Below are 20,020 nucleotides of genomic sequence, written 5' to 3'. Positions count from 1 at the left end.
GTGCCATTAACTCTTGCTCATTTTATTACATCATATTGAGCACATTTTATTTTAAGTCTGTTGTGGTCCCAGTGATTGACACATTTAAATGAATGCCTCCTAAGAAAACAAGTGGCCATGCAGATAAAAATGGCCACGAGGTTCATCAGGCTTCTTGCACTTATAATGATGGCATCACAACGATGTGATGTATGATGTCACAATCCCTGTGGGGGGGGTCATCATGCATTTACCACATTTTCCCTCTTCTTGTTTAAAAGCTGTTTCAGGTCACTTGTGATCCAGGGTTTATTGTTCAGGAAGCAGTGTACAGTTTTAGCAGTTTTTAGTTTTACTCTCCCCTGATCCAAAGATCAGTGCACTACCCCACTGTTCCACTGCCTCCCAACGTACATATTGGGACACCTTCTGTAGGTACAGCACATCGTAAGTAAACATTCTCTGTGCAGAGCCGCTGACAGCAAAGCAGGATCCAGCCTCTCAGGTTAATATTGACAGGATGACATGGTAATATACACTGCCCGGCCAAAACAAAGGTCACAAGCCTGTGGGGGGCAGTGCTATGATCTGGGGTTGCTGCAGTTGGTCTAGTCTAGGTTTGGCAACATTATGTGCCCAAAGAATGAGGTCAGCTGACTACCTGAATACTGGTAATCAAAATTCTAAAGGCGGTCCAACGAATATTAGAGTATGACCTTTTTTTTGGCCAGGCAGTGTATGAGTCTGGCTGAGCTCTAGGCCCAGCGGCCCCCACTCAACCAGCTTTTAATGTCAACCTCAACAAATAGCTATGCCCAGAAGACTCTGGAAAAGACAAACACTCCATTCCATTTGTTCAGTGATAGAAAATGCATTAATAAATACAACCCACTTGACTTTAACTATATCCCAGACTCTTGCTTTCATTAAAGAGATAACAGCAGGAAGTGCTTCCTGCCTTACATCACCTCTCCCCCTCTATCAGTTTATCAATCTTTATTTTTAAAACTACGGATGTGTCTCTCAGGCTACATCCACTGTTCTCTTTAGCATCAATCCTCCAATTCCAGAGAAACTGTCCAAACCCGTCTATCTCTCCAACATGACCTAACGAGAGATCCAGTTGCAGGTTGACGTGGCAAAAACTGATCCTGGATCCTTCCATCACATGGCCTATGTCCCATCACTCCTCCAAAAGTCATCTAAAATGATTGACAAGCAAAGAAAAATCACGCACATTGAATTGTATAATGTATAACTCCTAAAACACAATCCATGGTTAGTGTTAAAAACCCAAAACTGAAATTAGCCATGTTCAGACTAGATGACCATTAAACTATACTCAAAACAATTTGAAACGTTGACTTAAATAAATGTGTTATGTTAACAGACAACACATAATTGTTGTCCAGCAGTGGCTCAGTCAGTAGGGGCTTGGACAATCGTAGGGTCGCCGGTTCAAGTCCCCGAACACACTTGAAAATATGGAAGGTGGACTGCTACTTGGACAGGTCCCAGTTCACCTCCTAGGCCCTGCTGTGGTGCCCTTGAGCAAGGCACCGGACACCTCCAATCCCCCCTCCCCATTGCTCCCCAGGCGCTGCACGATAGCTGCCCACTGCTCCTAGTACTAGGATGGGTTAAATGCAGAGGACAAATTTCACTGTGTGCTCTGCTGTGTGCATGCATGTGACAATAAAGAGGGTTTCATCCTCCAATTCTACTTCTACTAGGTTAGTTAAAAGCAATAATATTTAGTTTAAATAAGAAACAATCGGTTCAACTGATGCTATCGCTTTCAAATGACGTAATACAATTATGTGGAACCTGTTGACATACAGTAACACATAATAAGTCACCGTAACACATTTTCAGTGAAGAGATGAACCAGCTGTTGTGTATTCACACCTGCCTTGTTTACACCAAGGAGCAGCTGATCATGCTAAAGCCGGCTAGCATGGTGGAACAATGGCTATCCCCACTGAACTCTGAAGGACATACAGAGGACGCAGGATCAACTGGAGAGACAACTGAAAAGAGCTGGGTTTTAGATTTATGGGGAAAAGGAGATATCAGCCCTGAGTCCCCCCATCATCATTGGAAATGTAAGATCACTGGCTAATAAAATAGAAGATCTAACGGTGTTAGCCAGGGGTCAGATGGAATATATGGAGTATAGTTTAACACGCTTTATGGAAACATGGCTGCACCAGGATCTATCTGATGACTAAGTTTCCGTTGATGGCCTCAGGACTTTTCAAGTCAAGAAGGATTGTCCCGATGGCTACATTTTTACTTTAAATGCTTATGTATAAATATATATTAAAGGGGTCCTCTCCTGCTGATCTTCAGGTGTATACCAGTATTGTGTCCCTCTCCTGTGACATCTCCCCAAGCTTTAATGTTCAAAAAGCTCTTTTTTTTTCTCACACTACTTCTTTTCACCCTCTGCCTGAAACCAGAGCCCATTCTGCTCTGATTAGTTAGCTGGCTGGTTATGTTGTGATTGGTCAACCACTTAGAGATTTCCCACCCCTTAGCCTATCACGTTCAATGTGTTGGAGCACTAGCCAATAAAAGCGTGAGTATTGCATAGTTGTGTCACTATGTCAAGGCAGTAAACAATGGAGGCGTTTCAGGCACGGGGGGGGGCAGGGATTTCACCCTTTGCAAACCATTTACATGCATAAAAACCTATTGAACACACTGCAGATGAGGGAACACCACAAAAAGCATGAATCTTTAAACCGTGGGACTCTTCATGATTTCATGGAATCTGTTGGTATTTGTTGTAGAGGACAGGGTGGGGGTCAGAGACGATGTTGTGGAAAGCCTTATTAAATCATTATAAATATCATATCATTATGGGAGGTTTATTCATTTAGTTTCTCAATGGGTTGACCGATCCTTTGAACTGATTTTTATTTGGTGGAGCATTGGCAGAGGAAATACATTCTTTGTTTTGTCCTGATGCAGATATATTCAACGTGTTCTTTCCAGGATAGAAGACAGTTTTTCATTACATCCAAGTATTAACACGAAGAGAGACTTATGTCCACTTTTTCTTTTTACTGCTTATAAAAGAAAGAAAGAAAGCCAGAAAGAGCTTGTTAAACCTACAGCAGATACCATGTCATAATCAAAGCTTGCATTAAAGTGATTGGTACAAACATCATGTCTCGTTGCCAACAGATTCTGGGTTCATATGATTATTTACAGAGATTCGGCAGCGGAGACAACATGCCATGAACTAATGAAAGTGTGTTTAGTACAAGAACAACCCCTTATTCTTTCAGCCAAACACAACCTAACACTGGCGCTATGTTGGAGGGGAATATGGAACTTTCCTGGTTGTGTTTTATACTAGCAAACTCAACATAAGTTTTCTCTCTAAATCTACCCATAATCTGATTGTGATTAATTATTATTCAGTTATCTATTTATTTTAAGACAAGAGGATGTGATGTTATTATCAAATATATATCTTTTTATATTATGTTTGTGTTGATTGATCTGCTTGGGCCACAGCAGATGTTTCTACCATTGTATACCAATAAAGCATGGAGAGAAAGGGGGAGAGAAAGAGAGAGAGGTGGACAGCAAATTAGATAAAGAGAGTGAGAGAGAGAGACTTAGATAAAGATGGAGCGCATATCACCCAGACTGAGGGGACTGAATACGCTGAGTGTTGCAATTCTCAGCCAGAAGGCATGTGTGTGTGTGTGTGTGTGTGTGTGTGTGTGTGTGTGTGTGAGAGAGAGAGAGAGAGAGGAGGGGAGAAAGAGAGAGAGGAGGAGGGTGAGACAGGTGGGGAAACAGGCAGAGAGAGAGGCATGCAGTCTAAAGGAGAGAGGAGAGGACAGCAGCGTGCACCTTCCTTCTCCTCTACATCAGTCCAGCTGCTCTCCCCCTCTCTGTTCCTTGCTCCATCTCCCCTCCACCCGTCTGTCCTTGCGTCCCGTCTCTGTCGGTACATGCCTCATCCGGAGGAGGATGCTGAAGTTCCGTGTGGACAGGAGAGCCAGGTAGGTAGAGGACAAGTAAATAACTGAAACGCAATGCTGGAGTTAGGACAAGACGAGGTAGAGAGGGGTGGAAGAGGGGAGGATGATGGAGGAGTGGACAGTCAGGAGCTTTGAGGTCAGAGAGTACTGCAATGCAGTGCCAGCAGGAAACACAGGAAACCATACGCTGTTATATTGTATAAAGTACTGTGTGTGTGTGTGTGTGTGTGTGTGTGTGTGTGTGTGTGTGTGTGTGTGTGTGTGTGTGTGTGTGTGTGTGTAACATGTAACAGTGTGGTGTGTGTGTGTGTGTGGTGCAGTGCTCTGAGTGTCATGGGTCACAAACACTCCCTGCTACACATCAGTGTGTGGGATCCCGTTGATGCAGTGTTGGTGAAATGATCCAGCTCTGAAAACATGTATCATGCATGTTAGATATTCAGCAAGGTGTAAACCATGAGAATCATTTAGATAAAGATTAACATGAAGGAGTAAACAGCTTTTTCCCAAAAAGTGGCTGAGGGGCAAAGTGAGCCAGTGGTTCATCTTAACCCCCCATGAGGCACTGACGTTACGTTTAGTCTCTGTAGTTTAAAATGCTATTTCAGTGTAGTTTTACACAACTGGTCTTGTGTAGATTAATACAGAATCTGCATAGAATGAATTCTACTATTTTAGGTTTAGATTGGTTCAATCATTTTAAGGCTGGCCTCCCTCTTTCCTGCCATATGCCTGGCAGGAGTTCTTTGACAATCTGGTTAAAGTGATAAACAGATAGAGAATAACCAACATATATAACTATTAGAGAAAGGATGACATTATGTTTTTACTTATACTCAGGTTTAAACTTGAAAAGTTTCCCCGCAGATGGCTCAATGTACCCCTTGACACGGATCAGTTACCCCACAGATTGGGCAACTTAAGCCACAAGACCACTTTTTTTGAGGAGTCATATTTTCATTTCCCTTTGAATATAGATGCATTATTTTCATTTTAATTGACAGAAGACATCCTGAAGTAAAGGTTGTTGTTCATTTGACTTCTGTCTCATATTTCCGTAGCTAGAGGACAACATAAATTAAAATTGGCTCATTTTACCCCACTCTCCCCTATAGGTTCAATGCTTTAGGAAAAAAAAGAGATTCAATGATCCCAGGCTAATATGCTAACCCAAGACAGCTGAAATGGGTGCCATAACCTTGCTCATAAGGGATTGGGAATAGGGAGGCTGTTGCGCAGTGGGATAGTGCACTGATCTTCAGATCAGGGAAGAACATGTTCGAGTCCCACTGCAGTCAGCATGTCACTGTGTCCCTGTGGGAGACACTTCACCCCAAACTGCTCCTGTGGGGATTGTCTCCAGTATTGAGTATGTAAGCCACGTTGGACAAAGTAATGTGAGCCAAAGGGTTGCTGGTTCAAGCCCCAGATCAGGTACCATACCGATAGGATACGTTAACCTCCTGGACTCTGCCGAGGTGCCTTTGAGCAAGGCACCAGACCCTCTCGCTGCCCCCGACCACTATGTTTATGGTATCTGCCCCTTGCACATGACAGAAGTTCAGAAGAAGCTTTGGTTCAGCTCAGAATCAGAATCCAGTTTACTGCCAGGTATGTTTACACATACAAGGAATTGGATTTGGTGTCTGGTGGTGTGAACAAAAACATTTAAAGAAAATAAGTTGTAAAAGTAGGTCAGAAATATAAAGATAATAAAAAATAAATTTGAAGGAAATGAAATGTATTCTTTGATAATGAAAGAGTAGCCCTACAAGCTGCACTGTGTAGTTTCTGGACATTATCTCATATGGCTTCCAGCAGCAGAACCCTGCATACAAGATGTAACCCTGTATTATAGTACAGATTCTAAAATCTGTAAATGGTGGCATTTTCCTGAAGTTTATATAACTGTGGTACACAATACTGTAAAAAAAAGTACTGTAGGAAAGGCTTACCCTTCTCTAGCCTACACTAACCACCACCTTGTTGAGTCCATTTTCACACAAAAACTGTCTTAAAATGAATTTGAATTTGTATTGAGGGAAGCTGTGGTGATGTGGAGGTTCCAGTCCCACTGCAGTCAGCATGTGGTTGAGTCCCTGAGCAAGACACTTCAGCCCAAACTGCTCCTGTGGGACAGTAATGACTTTGTAATTTGATTGGGTAAAAGTGTCTTATAAGTGTCATGTAATGTATTCTTTTTCTTCAGAATTCCTTTATTAGTCCCAGAAAAGGGAATAGAGGGGCCACACATGCATATTGTTACAGGTGGGGAAAAGACAGAACATAATACGCCGAGTGATTTGACAAAGGTTGACAGCAAAAATAAAATGTTTATTCACATTTCAATATTTCCTCTTGCCGTTTTAATTTTATATTGATATATGCTTGGTTAGGCAGGGTTCTATTCCTGGCTGTTGAAGGTCATACCCCATCACCACCCACACAGAACAGCCCCCACACACGGTGGAGGAGAGCTCCTACATGGGAAACATGCTCCTTTGAGTGACTTTCAAAACCTAAAACTAACATAGCATAGCAGAGCCTAAAAGGTGATGTTCTTGTTTCTTCTGTGTGTGTGCTCACAGTTGTGGAGACTGTAGTCCTCCAGCACACACACACACACACACACACACACACACACACACACACACACACACGCACACGCGCGCACACACACACACACACACACACACACACACACACACACACACACACACACACACACACACACACACACACACACACACACACACACACACACAGGCACGCCGACAGTGCTCTTATGCTTACACTTGTAAATGTTTATATTATACATATATTGTAATTGCGTTTCAAAAAGGAAGAACTTGGACTGTCATTACCTCTATGAACAAACACATCTCTGCTTGTTGTTTAAAATCAATAATGTACCCAAGCATCACTCACAGATGCACTCTTACACAGAGACATGTGAGAGGAGCGAAAGTCAAATAGTATGACAATGTAGGTTTTGTCGTACTATAGCAAGAGAAAATTCAGATTTACTATGCCCATGTCTTTGCATTACATACTTTATACGAACATTGAATAAGTAAATTGCTGTCATCTGAGGCAAACATTATACCTGCTGTATCATATCGGATAATTTAAGAGCATGGTTTGGGTAAACTGTATCTTTATCGGTATCTTTAGCCGTGTTTGTTATATGGACACATTAAGAAATGTAATCGTCATCTGTCCCCTCTGTCTCCTTCCTCTGTGTTTGCAGTCAACATGACCCCAGTGGACCAGCTGGAGCAGCACTGAGCCCCCTCCAGCTGGAAGAGCCCACCTTTCACTCCTACCTGCAGTAAGTGACCTTTGAACTGAACTAAGCAGCATTAATATGTTCCGCTCCATTACCCTACCCCTACACACATACATGTCACTCTACAAATGATGTCCTCTACCCCACACACATGCACCGTGTGTCATCAAGATAAGTGTGTTGTTTGATAGCACAAACAAAAAGAAAGTTGGTGATCAGTGATAGAAAAACAACACTCTGAGCCGGTGCGTGCGTACATCCAATAGTACTGCAATTAAGATGAACGGTTTCTTTAACAAGAGGTCACAACTTGTATAAGGTGAAAGGCTTTTATATTGGTTTTGCCATCATTGTAACAACCATAAAAGTGATTACTTTAGTCAAATACAAACATTTCAAAATGAGAATATGAAAAACAAAATGTATAGAAATCTAATCAATAATAACACAAGGTAAATAATACAGGTATAGATAAAATAAAATAAAAGATGGTTATATATAAGATCATCCTACATATTACAATAATACAGTCCAATATAGTTAGAAAAAATATCCATATACCAGACAATTTCAAAAATTCAAATTCCCTATTTTAAAGAAGCATATTATATTATTTTGGGGTGTCACACACCTTTCTATAATCCTTCCATCATTAATCCCAGTTTCCTCCTATTACCTCCACCAATGGTGTCCATCTTTCTTTAAAGGTTTCCCTCCATAATCATAGCATATATGTAATTCTTTCCATTGTATAAATGTTTCTTAGAATTGTCAGCCATTCAGCATAGGTGATGGTAATGCCTTTTAATCGCTGAATTAACTTCTCACCAGTTTTAGAAATATGCATTTTTCTTTTTGAACAGCATTATGGTAAAGCAAATCTAGTGTGCTTTCCGTAATAAGGCATCAGTGACATTACTGTGATCAGAAACATCTCTAGCACTCTAATCGTTACACACAAACTGTGAGGAAGTGATAGGATGCGAGCAAAGCAGTTTCTATGCAGAGAGAGAATGGAAATGACATGCATTAATCCCCCCACCTTGTCAGTAGATTGATATGATTGGTGGCCACTCAGCCATTACTAACACACGTTTGAGCCACATGAACATGGCAGCTGTAAACTGGCACCAGCAGCTCCCTGTTTCAGTTGACCCTCCTACCCTGCATATGGACATATTGATCTGGTTTCATTTAGTTACCATAGCTCATGTATTGTCATTGAATTCTTTATACAATTTATTTGGTGTCAATTACATCATGGTGTTAACCCATTTCACCTTTCCCAATGAGAAAAAAACAAGGAAAAAATGTGGAACCACAGTTATGTTAGTTAATATACAGTATATGTCAACATACCTACATTTCTACGGAATAACATGGACGGAGATTTTAAGGCATATTTCATATAGTAAATGTCTAACAAGCCTTTATGTAATTGTTGTGTCTTATCACCCTCAGTTTACACGTCTGTATATTCCTTCTACTGTATTGCTGCATTTTCTTTATTTATTTTTGGGATTTACTTACTATTATTATTATTATTATTATTATGATTATTAATAATAATCATAATAATCATAATAATAATAATTAATTTTTTCATTGACCTAATTTATTTTGTTATACTTTGTATCATTTTATTGCATGTGGAGAATGTGTTCTGTGCTTAGGATAAGTGAAAAAAAGGGGGTACATATTGGTATACTGCTGCTTCTTGATTGTGTTACCCTGTGATCATTCAATAATACCTGCATTTAACAAATCAACAATAACTCAGTTAGACAGAAATCTTGGAAGTGTCAACATGATGAAGTTGGTTTCATGGGTCTGAAGTAAGAGCCATACTGGGTATACACAGACTGTGTGTTTCTGGCTGATAATGAATGAACTATGCTAGGCGTAGAACAGCTTTCTCCCTCTGTGACAGCCAACATTCATTTCACACACAACCACTAGAGGTCCTTGTCAGGCAAACACTAACATCGACACAAGTCTGCAGGGTGCTACACACCTCATCAAACAAGTTCAGATCTGAGTTGTACCATTTGTCATTTTGCAAAGTAATTACTCTGCCATCACACACCGCTCTTGACAGGTGACATGGTAGAAGTACACAGCATGCTCTGTTGCACTATTAGGAGCTCATGCCTTTGCTCTTCTGTCCAGGCACTGTGACTTGGAAATGAATGGGAAAGTGAATCCTACTGCTGAGAAGATCACTGACTCAAAAAGCGCTAATATGGTGTCCAACCTGTCCCCAGAAGGCCTGCCTTGCACAAGGGTGAGCACAACACAAAGACTCCCCATCTATGGCAGATGTAGCGTTCCAGGAAATACATCATTTAAACAATGACAAAGGTTTGGAGATATCAGCGCAGAGCCACTGCTTTCATCAGCCTGAGGAAGTAGGGTGATCAGATTTGCCATGTATCTTAACGGGTCTTTGCTAAGCAGACAAGTTCTCTCCTGTTAGACCTCACTTCCCTCATCAAAAGGTTAAAAAATAATTTACACATTTTTTCATTATTCATTACATTGTTACAAAGCTTGCAGTTAATGACGGCTGGTATCTGCTACATTTATAGCAATGACATGACTTCTGTGTTTATGCCCATTTCATTGTGCATGTTCCTTTAGCACCTATACGTGGAAGATACTTTATGGTCCTTATGAACTCTATAACTGGAAAAGATATTCCTATATTTCAATCCTGTATACCCCACTCTCAACGTGTACATTTCCATAACCTATATACTAAACCTGTCATTTATATCTGGGTAATTGCAGGCATCTCGTACTCCCAGGAGTTCTCTTCGAACGGCAGCTACATTTGGGAAGCGCTCCAACTCCATGCGCAGAAATCCTAAAGCAGAGGTCAGCAAACAGGGGTGGCTGTGCAAGCAGGTAAAGCCTTTTTCCTCTCTTAGTGAAGAACTAAACTCATGTTGAAAACCTTTTTAAGGACTTCAGTGACTGTGATTTGAAGCACAATCTGGGTATCATTAACGACATTGCATGTTGCATGATAGAAATGTGAAGAGACACTGAGGAAGTCTTCTCCTGTGACAGCTTGTAAGTAGCATCCTCACCATGAACAGATCCACCAGGTGGATGACAGTTTCTCAATTGTACCTTTCGGGCAAATAAAAATGAATACTGTGTACTCTTTAAGAGCACCCTGGGGATGAAAGAGCTGCAGGATTCAGATTTTTTAATACTTTCATGGGATTTCACATAATCCAGAGCTCATGTGAAATGTGTGTATGTCTATGTTGTTGTATTGTTTGTCTCGGGCTGCCTTTATTTATTGTGTGCTCCAACGTGAATCCTCTTACGCTGTCTACTGGACCAGGACTTCCGGAACATCAGATCTTGTAAATCTGTGTTAAGTCTGAACTTTGCAATTCAGCAGTTGCATAGCCATTTGAAATGGCCTAACAAAATTGTTCGTTTGAAGTGTTATCAGTCAGGAAAATAAAAATATGATGGGCTTTTAGAACAGTTGTAACATTTAGAGGTTAATTTAGACCCAGTGTACCTGCTTCAGTATATCGTAGCATCAAGTCAAACACAAAGTACGTTGACTTCGTATTTCATGGATGTGGAGACATGTAGAAATTCTACTTTTAGCCAACTTTGCACTCTTTTGCTTGCCAGCAGTTGTGACTGTTTGAAAAAGCTTAAATAATAAATTCCCTGAAAAGATCAGATCAAACAACAATAATAATATGAATAAATTGATATGTGTGTTCCTGCAGGCCAGCAGTGGGGTGAAGCAGTGGAACAAGAGGTGGTTCGTCCTCACCGACAGATGTCTCTTCTACTACAAAGGTTTGTGCTTCATTCGGTTTTTAATCCTCAATATCTACTTCTATGATTTTCAGTGAGAAGCTGTCTTGTGTTTGTTGTGTTTGATGTGTTACGAGCATGATCCTTCAGTACATCCCCTCTGTAAAAACATGGAACACACAGCTGAAGACGATGTGTGAAATAATTTCCATATCATCACATTGCTGACATTACAGTCAGGTAGCTGCTAACTCGACATTTCTTAAATATTTGATGTTAGTGGTGGTGTGCTAGGCTGACGACTGTTCACCACACACACACACACACACACACACACACACACACACACACACACACACACACACACACACACACACACACACACACACACACACACACACACACACACACACACACACACACAGCTAAACAGCAGATACAGGATAGCCCCCCCCCCCCATTCAGGCTGCCTATACTGTTTATTTTTGATGTCCAAGGTTGTGCTCTCTGAGTGCATATGAGGAGTTCTCTGTTCTTCCTGCTGTATTTATAGTGTGGGTGTGTTCTGCAGTAGGATAATGCTGATAGATCTTTTGCAGATGTGAGGATATTTAGGAATGAAATTACAACAATCAGCTCTTTAGATGTATGCAATTCTTGAAAATGATCTGATGTATTTTACTTTATTACATGCTCAATTATCTTATAAATCCCCAGAGCTTGTTTAGAGTGGGGTGCTTCTGTGTGTTAGAGTAGTGTGTGAGATGTATGAATGTGCACACACTCATCAGAGGTATTTCTTACATGCAGATTAGTGGGTCGCTGAGCTAGCTGTGGCTCTGCTCTCAGGACTGTAGCTCTCTTTTTACCAAGGATGTGACAAGCAATAACAGAGCGTCACAGAGACACAAGTGTGAAACCAAGAGGCAGGAACATGTTCTCATGACCAGAAAAAAAAGGCTATTCTGCATTTTCTCCTGTCTTAAATGCAGCAGCCTGTTTTTTAATATCCATGAGAAGATTACTGCCATTTCAGTTGAATGCACTGATTCCAATAGCACATGGATTTTGAGAGTACTTGTATTAAATAAAGCTGTTTCGCCAACACACATTTCACAGCTGTCAGAGTCCCTTCACAAAACATTTCAAACATTTCTTCACTCTCCTGATTTCTTTGATTGAATTCAGTTATTGATTGTATAATGAAACAGAATGGAAACAGTGACTGTGAATGATTGTGCATAGTTATTAAATTGACATTGTGTGGTTGAAGTCCATACAATACCAGCTTTTTGCTCTTACTATTCTTATATTTCCGAATTTTATAGAATTATTTGTAGTATTGAGTATAATACAATACAATATGTTGACCACATATAAGTACATTTCTTTGAAAATTAACAAAACCATCACCTTGTGGCATTTGTGTTTCCATACTGCTGGTGGAGATCAATGCTGAAAAATAATACTTTACCTTATTTATGTAATGGAGATATACACAACAAAAAACCTGTTTGCTAGGTTTCATGGAAAAATACAAAAGGAAGCTTTAAAAGGCACATCCTATACGAACAACAACACTAACAACAGAAATGTCTTTATTCTATAGGAATAAAAGAGATCCAAACTGAACCTGACATTTCCTTTGTTTCTGACATGACATGCTTTTCCTTTCTGAATGCAGTTCTGTCGCTATGATGTAAGGCTCTCTTGAGTCGGGCTTGATCTCCGTGGAGAGGCCGTCCCTGTTAGTTTTAACAGACAGAAAAAAACATTCCTATCGTCATGATGTTTATGGTGAGCATCCATGGCTCAATAGTTCCACGCGGCTCTGTTGAAGCCCAGTGTGGATTAAACCTCACTGAAAAACTGAAACATTAACCAAAATGAAATGTATTAATTAACAGATTTCACATAACTATTAGTTTAATACAGGGGTGTCCAAACTTTTTCCTCCGAGGGCCACATACAGAAAAACATACAAAGGGCTGGGCCCCTCACTAGAGGTAAGGTATATTGCCTCATAAAGTGAGTTATAAGTTAGCACAATCAATCAAATGTAGGTCAACTATGCTTTAAGAAAAAAACAGCCTACATCACAGCTCTTCATAGGGTTTCATTTATTCAGTTGGCAGCTCTTTCCTTAAAACAGGAGCTTCCGATTGCTTAAATTAAGGGGAAATATGGAGGGTATATTTCAAGCTTTTTATGTAAATAAGTTATTGGGCTTTTTTCTTATCAACTTAGATTTGTTCGAACATGTTTTCAACTTTAATAGACTGCATTTATTTGAAAAGTGGGCTCATATATACAATAATACTACTGTGTTATACAGTGGGGCAAAAAAGTATTTAGTCAGCCACCAATTGTGCAAGTTCTCCCATTTAAAAAGATGAGAGAGGCCTGTCATTTTTATCATAGGTATACCTCAACTATGAGAGACAGAATGGGGGAAAAAAATCCAGGAAATCACATTGTAGGATTTTTAAAGAATTTATTTCAAATGATTGTGGAAAATAAGTATTTGGTCAATAACAAAAGTTCATCTCAATACTTTGTTATATACCCTTTGTTGGCAATGACAGAGGTCAAACGTTTTCTGTAAGTCTGTAAGGTTTTCACACACTGTTGCTGGTATTTTGGCCCATTCCTCCATGCAGATCTCCTCTAAAGCAGTGATGTTTTGGGGCTGTCGCTGGGCAACACGGACTTTCAACTCCTTCCAAAGATTTTCTATGGGGTTGAGATCTGGAGACTGGCTAGGCCACTCCAGGACCTTGAAATGCTTCTTACGAAGCCACTCCTTCGTTGCCCTGGCGGTGTGTTTGGGATCATTGTCATGCTGAAAGACCCAGCCACGCTTCATCTTCAGTGCCCTTGCTGATGGAAGGAGGTTTTCACTCAAAATCTCACGATACATGGCCCCATTCATTCTTTCCTTTACACGGATCAGTCGTCCTGGTCCCTTTGCAGAAAAGCAGCCCCAAAGCATGATGTTTCCACCCCCATGTTTCACAGTAGGTATGGTGTTCTTTGGATGCAACTCTGCATTCTTTCTCCTCCAAACACGACGAGTTGAGTTTTTACCAAAAAGTTCTATTTTGGTTTCATCTGACCATATGACATTCTCCCAATCCTCTTCTGGATCATCCAAATGCCCTCTAGCAAACTTCAGACGGGCCTGGACATGTACTGGCTTAAGCAGGGGGACACGTCTGGAACTGCAGGATTTAAGTCCCTGGCGGCGTAGTGTGTTACTGATGGTAGCCTCTGTTACTTTGGTCCCAGCTCTCTGCAGGTCATTCACTAGGTCCCCCCGTGTGGTTCTGGGATTTTTGCTCACCGTTCTTGTGATCATTTTGACCCCACGGGGTGAGATCTTGCGTGGAGCCCCAGATGGAGGGAGATTAGCAGTGGTCTTGTATGTCTTCCATTTTCTAATAATTGCTCCCACAGTTGATTTCTTCACACCAAGCTGCTTACCTATTGCAGATTCAGTTTTCCCAGCCCGGTGCAGGTCTACAATTTTGTCTCTGGTCTCCTTTGACAGCTCTTTGGTCTTGGCCATAGTGGAGTTTGGAGTATGACTGTTTGAGGTTGTGGACAGGTGTCTTTTATACTGATAACGAGTTCAAAAAGGTGCCATTAATACAGGTAACGAGTGGAGGACAGAGGAGCCTCTTAAAGAAGAGGTTACAGGTCTGTGAGAGCCAGAAATCTTGCTTGTTTGTAGGTGACCAAATACTTATTTTACAGAGGAATTTACCAATTAATTCATTAAAAATCCTACAATGTGATTTCCTGGATTTTTTTTTCTCATTCTGTCTCTCATAGTTGAAGTGTACCTATGATAAAAATGACAGGCCTCTCTCATCTTTTTAAATGGGAGAACTTGCACAATTGGTGGCTGACTAAATACTTTTTTGCCCCACTGTATATGTTTACATATATATTCAAGAAGTACAATACAAGACAAGCACAAGTTTCATGTGTGGGCCATATTCCATTATATTTTTTGAATTTGCTGAGGGCCGACTTAAAATTGACAACGGGCCGCATTTGGCCCCCGGGCCATAGTTTGGACAACCTGCTCAGAGGAGGAGGAAAACGTTTTGAATTGGTTCTCCATCCTGGGACCAAGTGACCAATAGGGTAACTTCAGCTTGTCTGTGAACCACTCATGCTCAGGCAATTGTCTCCCTTCGAATGGATGCAGCTCCTAAAGGTTCCCACTGTGCAAATTGTTGTGAAATGGATCCTATTTGCCGTTTCTTCTGGATTCAGTCCTATTGATTTCATCCACCATGAATTCCACCTTGTGCTGCTGTTAAGTAGGTAGGTAGGTAGGTAGATACTTTATTGATCCCGAGGGAAATTCAAGGTCTCCAGTAGCTTATAGACAACACACACAACATACACATACAACATAAACATGAATGTAAATAGAAAAAGTATAGGCATAGGACGCTTGCAGTGGCAGGGCTTGGCCCTGTGATTCATTGTGCATTGTAAGGTGCTCAAGGAGAATGTGTGCCATGGTGAAGTAGACCATGTAATAAGTTGAAAGTAAAAAAAAAAAGTTTTTTAAAAGGTTAGGACACAGTCCAGGTTGAGGGAAGGAGGGAGGGGTGTGTGCTTATGGGCTAATATAGCCAGTAGACAGTCAGACAACAAACATTGTTATAAGTGGCAGTGGAAATGGAAGTGGTGGAGAGGGAGATCTCCTCTACCGCTTAGTGACACATTGTAGAGATGTTTAGCACTGGGTGCAAATGACTTCCCCAGCCTGTCCGTTGAGCATGACAGTGCCCTTGGTCTTGAGCTGATCATGCTCCTCTGCTTTGTGAAGGTGCTGTGCAGTGGATGACAATCATTGTCCAGGATGGTGAACAGTCTGTTCAGTGTCGTTCGCTCTGCAGTAGCTTTGATACCCTCCTGTTCAAAGCCAGCAACAGAGCCAGCTTTCTTTACCAGCCTGTCCAGTCGCCCAGCATCCTTCTTCTTAATACTGCCTCCCCAACATACCACAGCATAAAAGATAACACGACAACAGACTGCTAAAACATACAGAGGAGCTTGCGACAGACATTGATGGACCGCAGCCTCCTCATGAAGTAGAGCCAGCTCTGCCCTTTCTTGTAGAGTGCATCAGTGTTAGCTGACCAGTCCAGTTTATTGTCCAGGTGTATCCCCAGGTACTTGTATGTGTTGACCACCTCCAAATTAGCCCCCTCTATGCAGACTGGCAGCAGAGTGGGCTTTGACCTGCGGAAATCCACCACCATCTCCTTGATCTCCTTGATCTCCTTGAAGTGTTGAGTTGCAGATGGTTATGCTTGCACCATTGCACAAAGTCATCCACCAGGTTCCTGTACTCTGCCTCCTGCCCATCCCTGATACACCCCACAATTGTGGTTTTGTCCGAAAACTTCTGCATGTGGCATGACTACGTGTTGTAGCAGAAGTCTGACGTATACAGGGTGAACAGGATGGGTGACAGCACAGTTCCCTGTGGTGCTCCGGTGTTACTGACCACAGTGTCAGAGAAACAGTCTTTCAATCTGACGAACTGTGGCCTCTCTGACAGGTAGTCTGTGATCCAGGATACCAGGTGGGTGTCCACCCCCATCTGCAGGAGCATGGACTGGATGGTGTTGAAGGCACTGGAGGAGTCAAAAAACATGATTCTCACGGCACCTTTCCCCTTGTCCAGGTGAGAGTGTGTTCTGTGCAGCAGCTATATGACAGCGTCTTCCACGCCCACCTTCTTCTGGTACGCAAACAGCAGCGGGTTGATTCCGTAGTGAACCTGTGGTTTGAGGATGTGAGGTACCAGTCGCTCCATGGTCTTCATCATGTGTGATGTTAAAGCGACTGGCCTGAAGTCGTTAAGCTCACTTGGGTGTGGCTTCTTTGGAACGGGGATGAGGCATGATGTCTTCCATATTACCGGGACTTTTCCAAGTCGGAGGCTCAGGTTAAAGAGGTGTTGGAGAGGCTCCCCCAGTTCAGCAGCGCAGGCTTTGAGCAGTCTTGGACACACTCTGTCAGGTCCAACTGCCTTTCCCTGGTGAAGTCTCCTCAATTCTCCCCTGACCTGGTCTGCCGTGATGGTGGGGGCTAAGGGAGTCTCTTTGTCTTTGGCCACTAAGTCTGTGGTCCCGGCATGAGGGGGATGTGCAGCAGCGTTGATGATGGGGGTGAAAGTGAGTGGGGGGCATGGGGTGGACAGGTAGGAGTAGCTGTGGGGGGTGGACAGGCTGTTGCCACAGGAGCCTGGCGGTCAAACCTATTGTAAGAGATTTAACTGTTAAGCTCTGCCTCCATTGGCCTCCGTCTCCCTCCGCTGTGCTACTCCTCTTCTTGCATCCTGTGATCGTTTTCATGCCATCCCAGACCTCCTTTAAGTTTTCTCCTGCAACTTCTGTTCCACCTTCCTTCTGTATTCCTCCTTTGCCTCTCTCAGCTTGACCTTGAGTTTCCCCCTGTATGTAGGCTAACAGCTAGCAGCTCGATGTCTGGGTAGCAAATTAACTCTTTCACAGTCACATGTCCTGAGTTGCACCACTTGTTGTTAATGAACAGCGCGAGGCCCCCACCTTTTCATTGCCGCTTAGCATGGATCTCTGTCCGCCCGAACGATAGTGAAGCTGCTTAGCTCCACGTTAGCATCCGAAATGTTGCTAGTGAGCCATGTCTCCGTAAAGCACATTAGACTGCACTGCTTGTACAGCTTCACATTCTTCACAAGGGCAGCTAGCTCGTCCCCCTTGTTGGCCAGAGAGTTCATGTTTCCCATCACACATGACGGAATAGTCAGCTTAAACCTCCACCGCTTCTCCAAGAACCTTTATCAGGGCTCCAGCCTCGCTTCCGCGGAGGTGTAGCTTCAATTCTTCCAGGATGTCGTGAACTATGCCGGTGTGTCCCCTGGTCCTCAGTCCGAGCAGTTGTTCCCTCGAGTAGATAAGGTTTTCACTGCTGTGATGCAGTTGAATAGTATCCGTATCCATAGGATAGATAAATTCCACCCAAGGGGCAACACACTGAGCAGTGAAACACATACAGAAGTGCCAAAAACTGCAGTTCATCGAATGGCCGCGTGGCCTGGCTCCAAAACAGAGCAATTTAGATAGCCCCCCCTCCCCCATGTTAAAATGCCAATTTTTACAGCAGAAATAAACATGTTTACAGCGTGGTACAAACATTGCTTTTGGTATTTATAGCTTATTTCCCTATTCATGACAACTGTGAGAAGGGTGAATTTCTATGTACTCTCCCGTTTTAATTATATTAAGGCTTAAAGTTATGCATAATTAAGGGCGTGGTCGCTTTGATTGACAGGTTAGCGCCGTCAGTGGGCGCTAGTTGTCTGCTCTGCTAGCTCCGCTAACAGCCTCTGCACTGATAATGTGTCTTGTTTGGTATAATTCCTTAAAGCAGCAATAATAGCTATGCCTATGCAAGCCAGTATCAATAATACATTTACCATCACATGTAACTTAGCTTATTAAACGTATTAAAAGTAACGTTGTAATCGAGTGTTCAATAGAAACGACTCGTGAACTGAATCATGTGAAAATTAAAATTCTGTTTCAAATTAAACGTTTACGTTACGCTGACTCACGGTAACACTGGCCACATTTCTGGTCAACATCTAGTGTTGCAAATTATGTCTATATGTGAAACCAGCATTTCTAAAATAGTGCTGTATAATCTCAATAACAGAGAGATCTTTATGTCAATTTTTGTTGTATAGCTTCAGGTTAACTCATTCAATGTTTACGAAGGTGAAAAAATAATTTGTATATTCGGATCAAGTCAAAAATTAGAAGGGTTCTTCCTTGGCAAAGGTTACACTTCCACAGCGACTGAATACAGCTGCAGAGACACCGCATCCCCTGCCGGAGTCAGAGAGGACTTCCTGTCAGTTTATTAAACGTTACGTAATGTTGAGTTATGTGAAAGTGTTTGACTAACCAGAGTTCATGATATCGTTACTTTTTGCAAGTTAACTCTTTATACTAACTAAAGTTTCCTTTTATTTATTTGAACAATTACGTTTATTTTCCGTGTTGTTTTTGAGTCTTTAAGCCGGGCGTCAAAACGGGTCACATGCTTATTTACTTTAGAAATTGAACAGTTGTATTTATGAAGACCTTTACACTAATCCATTAACAATCCACTTTAGATTTATGGAGCGTGCAAATAATGTGCATACGGTTTACTTTTGTTGATGTTGTTTATGGGTATGTGTTAGCAGGAGTAGTGCCAACACACAGCAGGAGTCCAATAGTGCAACACTAGAAAGGTAGACGAGACGAATTCTTCCTTCAGCCTTTAGGGCATATTTATTATACAGCAAACAAAGGAACTGCTCTTCCAGCCTTCATCATATTGGGAGCGGGCCAAGAGAAAAATCACCCGCAGAACATTCATATATATAGGGGGGGTGACGTCACCAATCACACTCATCCCATACAAAATCAACAGCACCCCCTTATGGTGTGGAGCAGGTAAGTAGTACAGAATACATCTCAGTCAATCATACACACATATGTCAACACTCCCACTTATGAGTGACTTGTATCCTGTACAGCTTTTAACAAACAGAATAAACTCAGAAATAAATCAAAACATTTTACAGTACATAGAGTACTTAACATATTTACAGCTCATCAGACGCTTACACCAAACATGGCCCCTGAAAATTTCATCAGTGTAGTCACCCTTTTGTTCACATGGTGTCTCGCGTGTTCTGCACTCCTGCATATCAAAACGGTTGAGAATCTTGTCAACATACCTCTGTTGTGACATTGTTACACAATCATCAGTCTGACTGAAGTCTATGCCTAGAAAATGCTTCAACCTGCCTAGGTCCTTCATCTTAAACCTGGTGGAAAGCATTGCCTTCACTTGCTCTAGACTTCTCATGTTATTCGCTGCGATGATAAGA

At 41.8% G+C, this 20,020-nt stretch overlaps 1 protein-coding gene across 7 annotated transcripts in view; it reads left to right on the top strand.

Annotated features, from left to right (window-relative positions):
* The window catches only part of plekha6 (pleckstrin homology domain containing, family A member 6), a 134,296-nt gene that overhangs the window by 61,178 nt on the left and 53,098 nt on the right, over positions 1–20,020 (top strand). For all 7 annotated transcript variants that reach the window (XM_063910093.1, XM_063910092.1, XM_063910094.1 and 4 more), the window contains 4 exons: positions 7,234–7,314; positions 9,442–9,556; positions 10,063–10,179; positions 11,034–11,106. In XM_063910093.1, the coding sequence (XP_063766163.1) occupies positions 9,458–9,556; positions 10,063–10,179; positions 11,034–11,106 (289 nt within the window). In that variant the 5' untranslated portion in view covers positions 7,234–7,314; positions 9,442–9,457. The remainder of the gene's footprint in view (positions 1–7,233; positions 7,315–9,441; positions 9,557–10,062; positions 10,180–11,033; positions 11,107–20,020) is intronic.

Source organism: Eleginops maclovinus, chromosome 20 (assembly GCF_036324505.1).
Source record: "Eleginops maclovinus isolate JMC-PN-2008 ecotype Puerto Natales chromosome 20, JC_Emac_rtc_rv5, whole genome shotgun sequence".
Lineage (NCBI taxonomy): Eukaryota > Metazoa > Chordata > Actinopteri > Perciformes > Eleginopidae > Eleginops > Eleginops maclovinus.
This window is presented reverse-complemented; position numbering and strand designations above follow the sequence as displayed.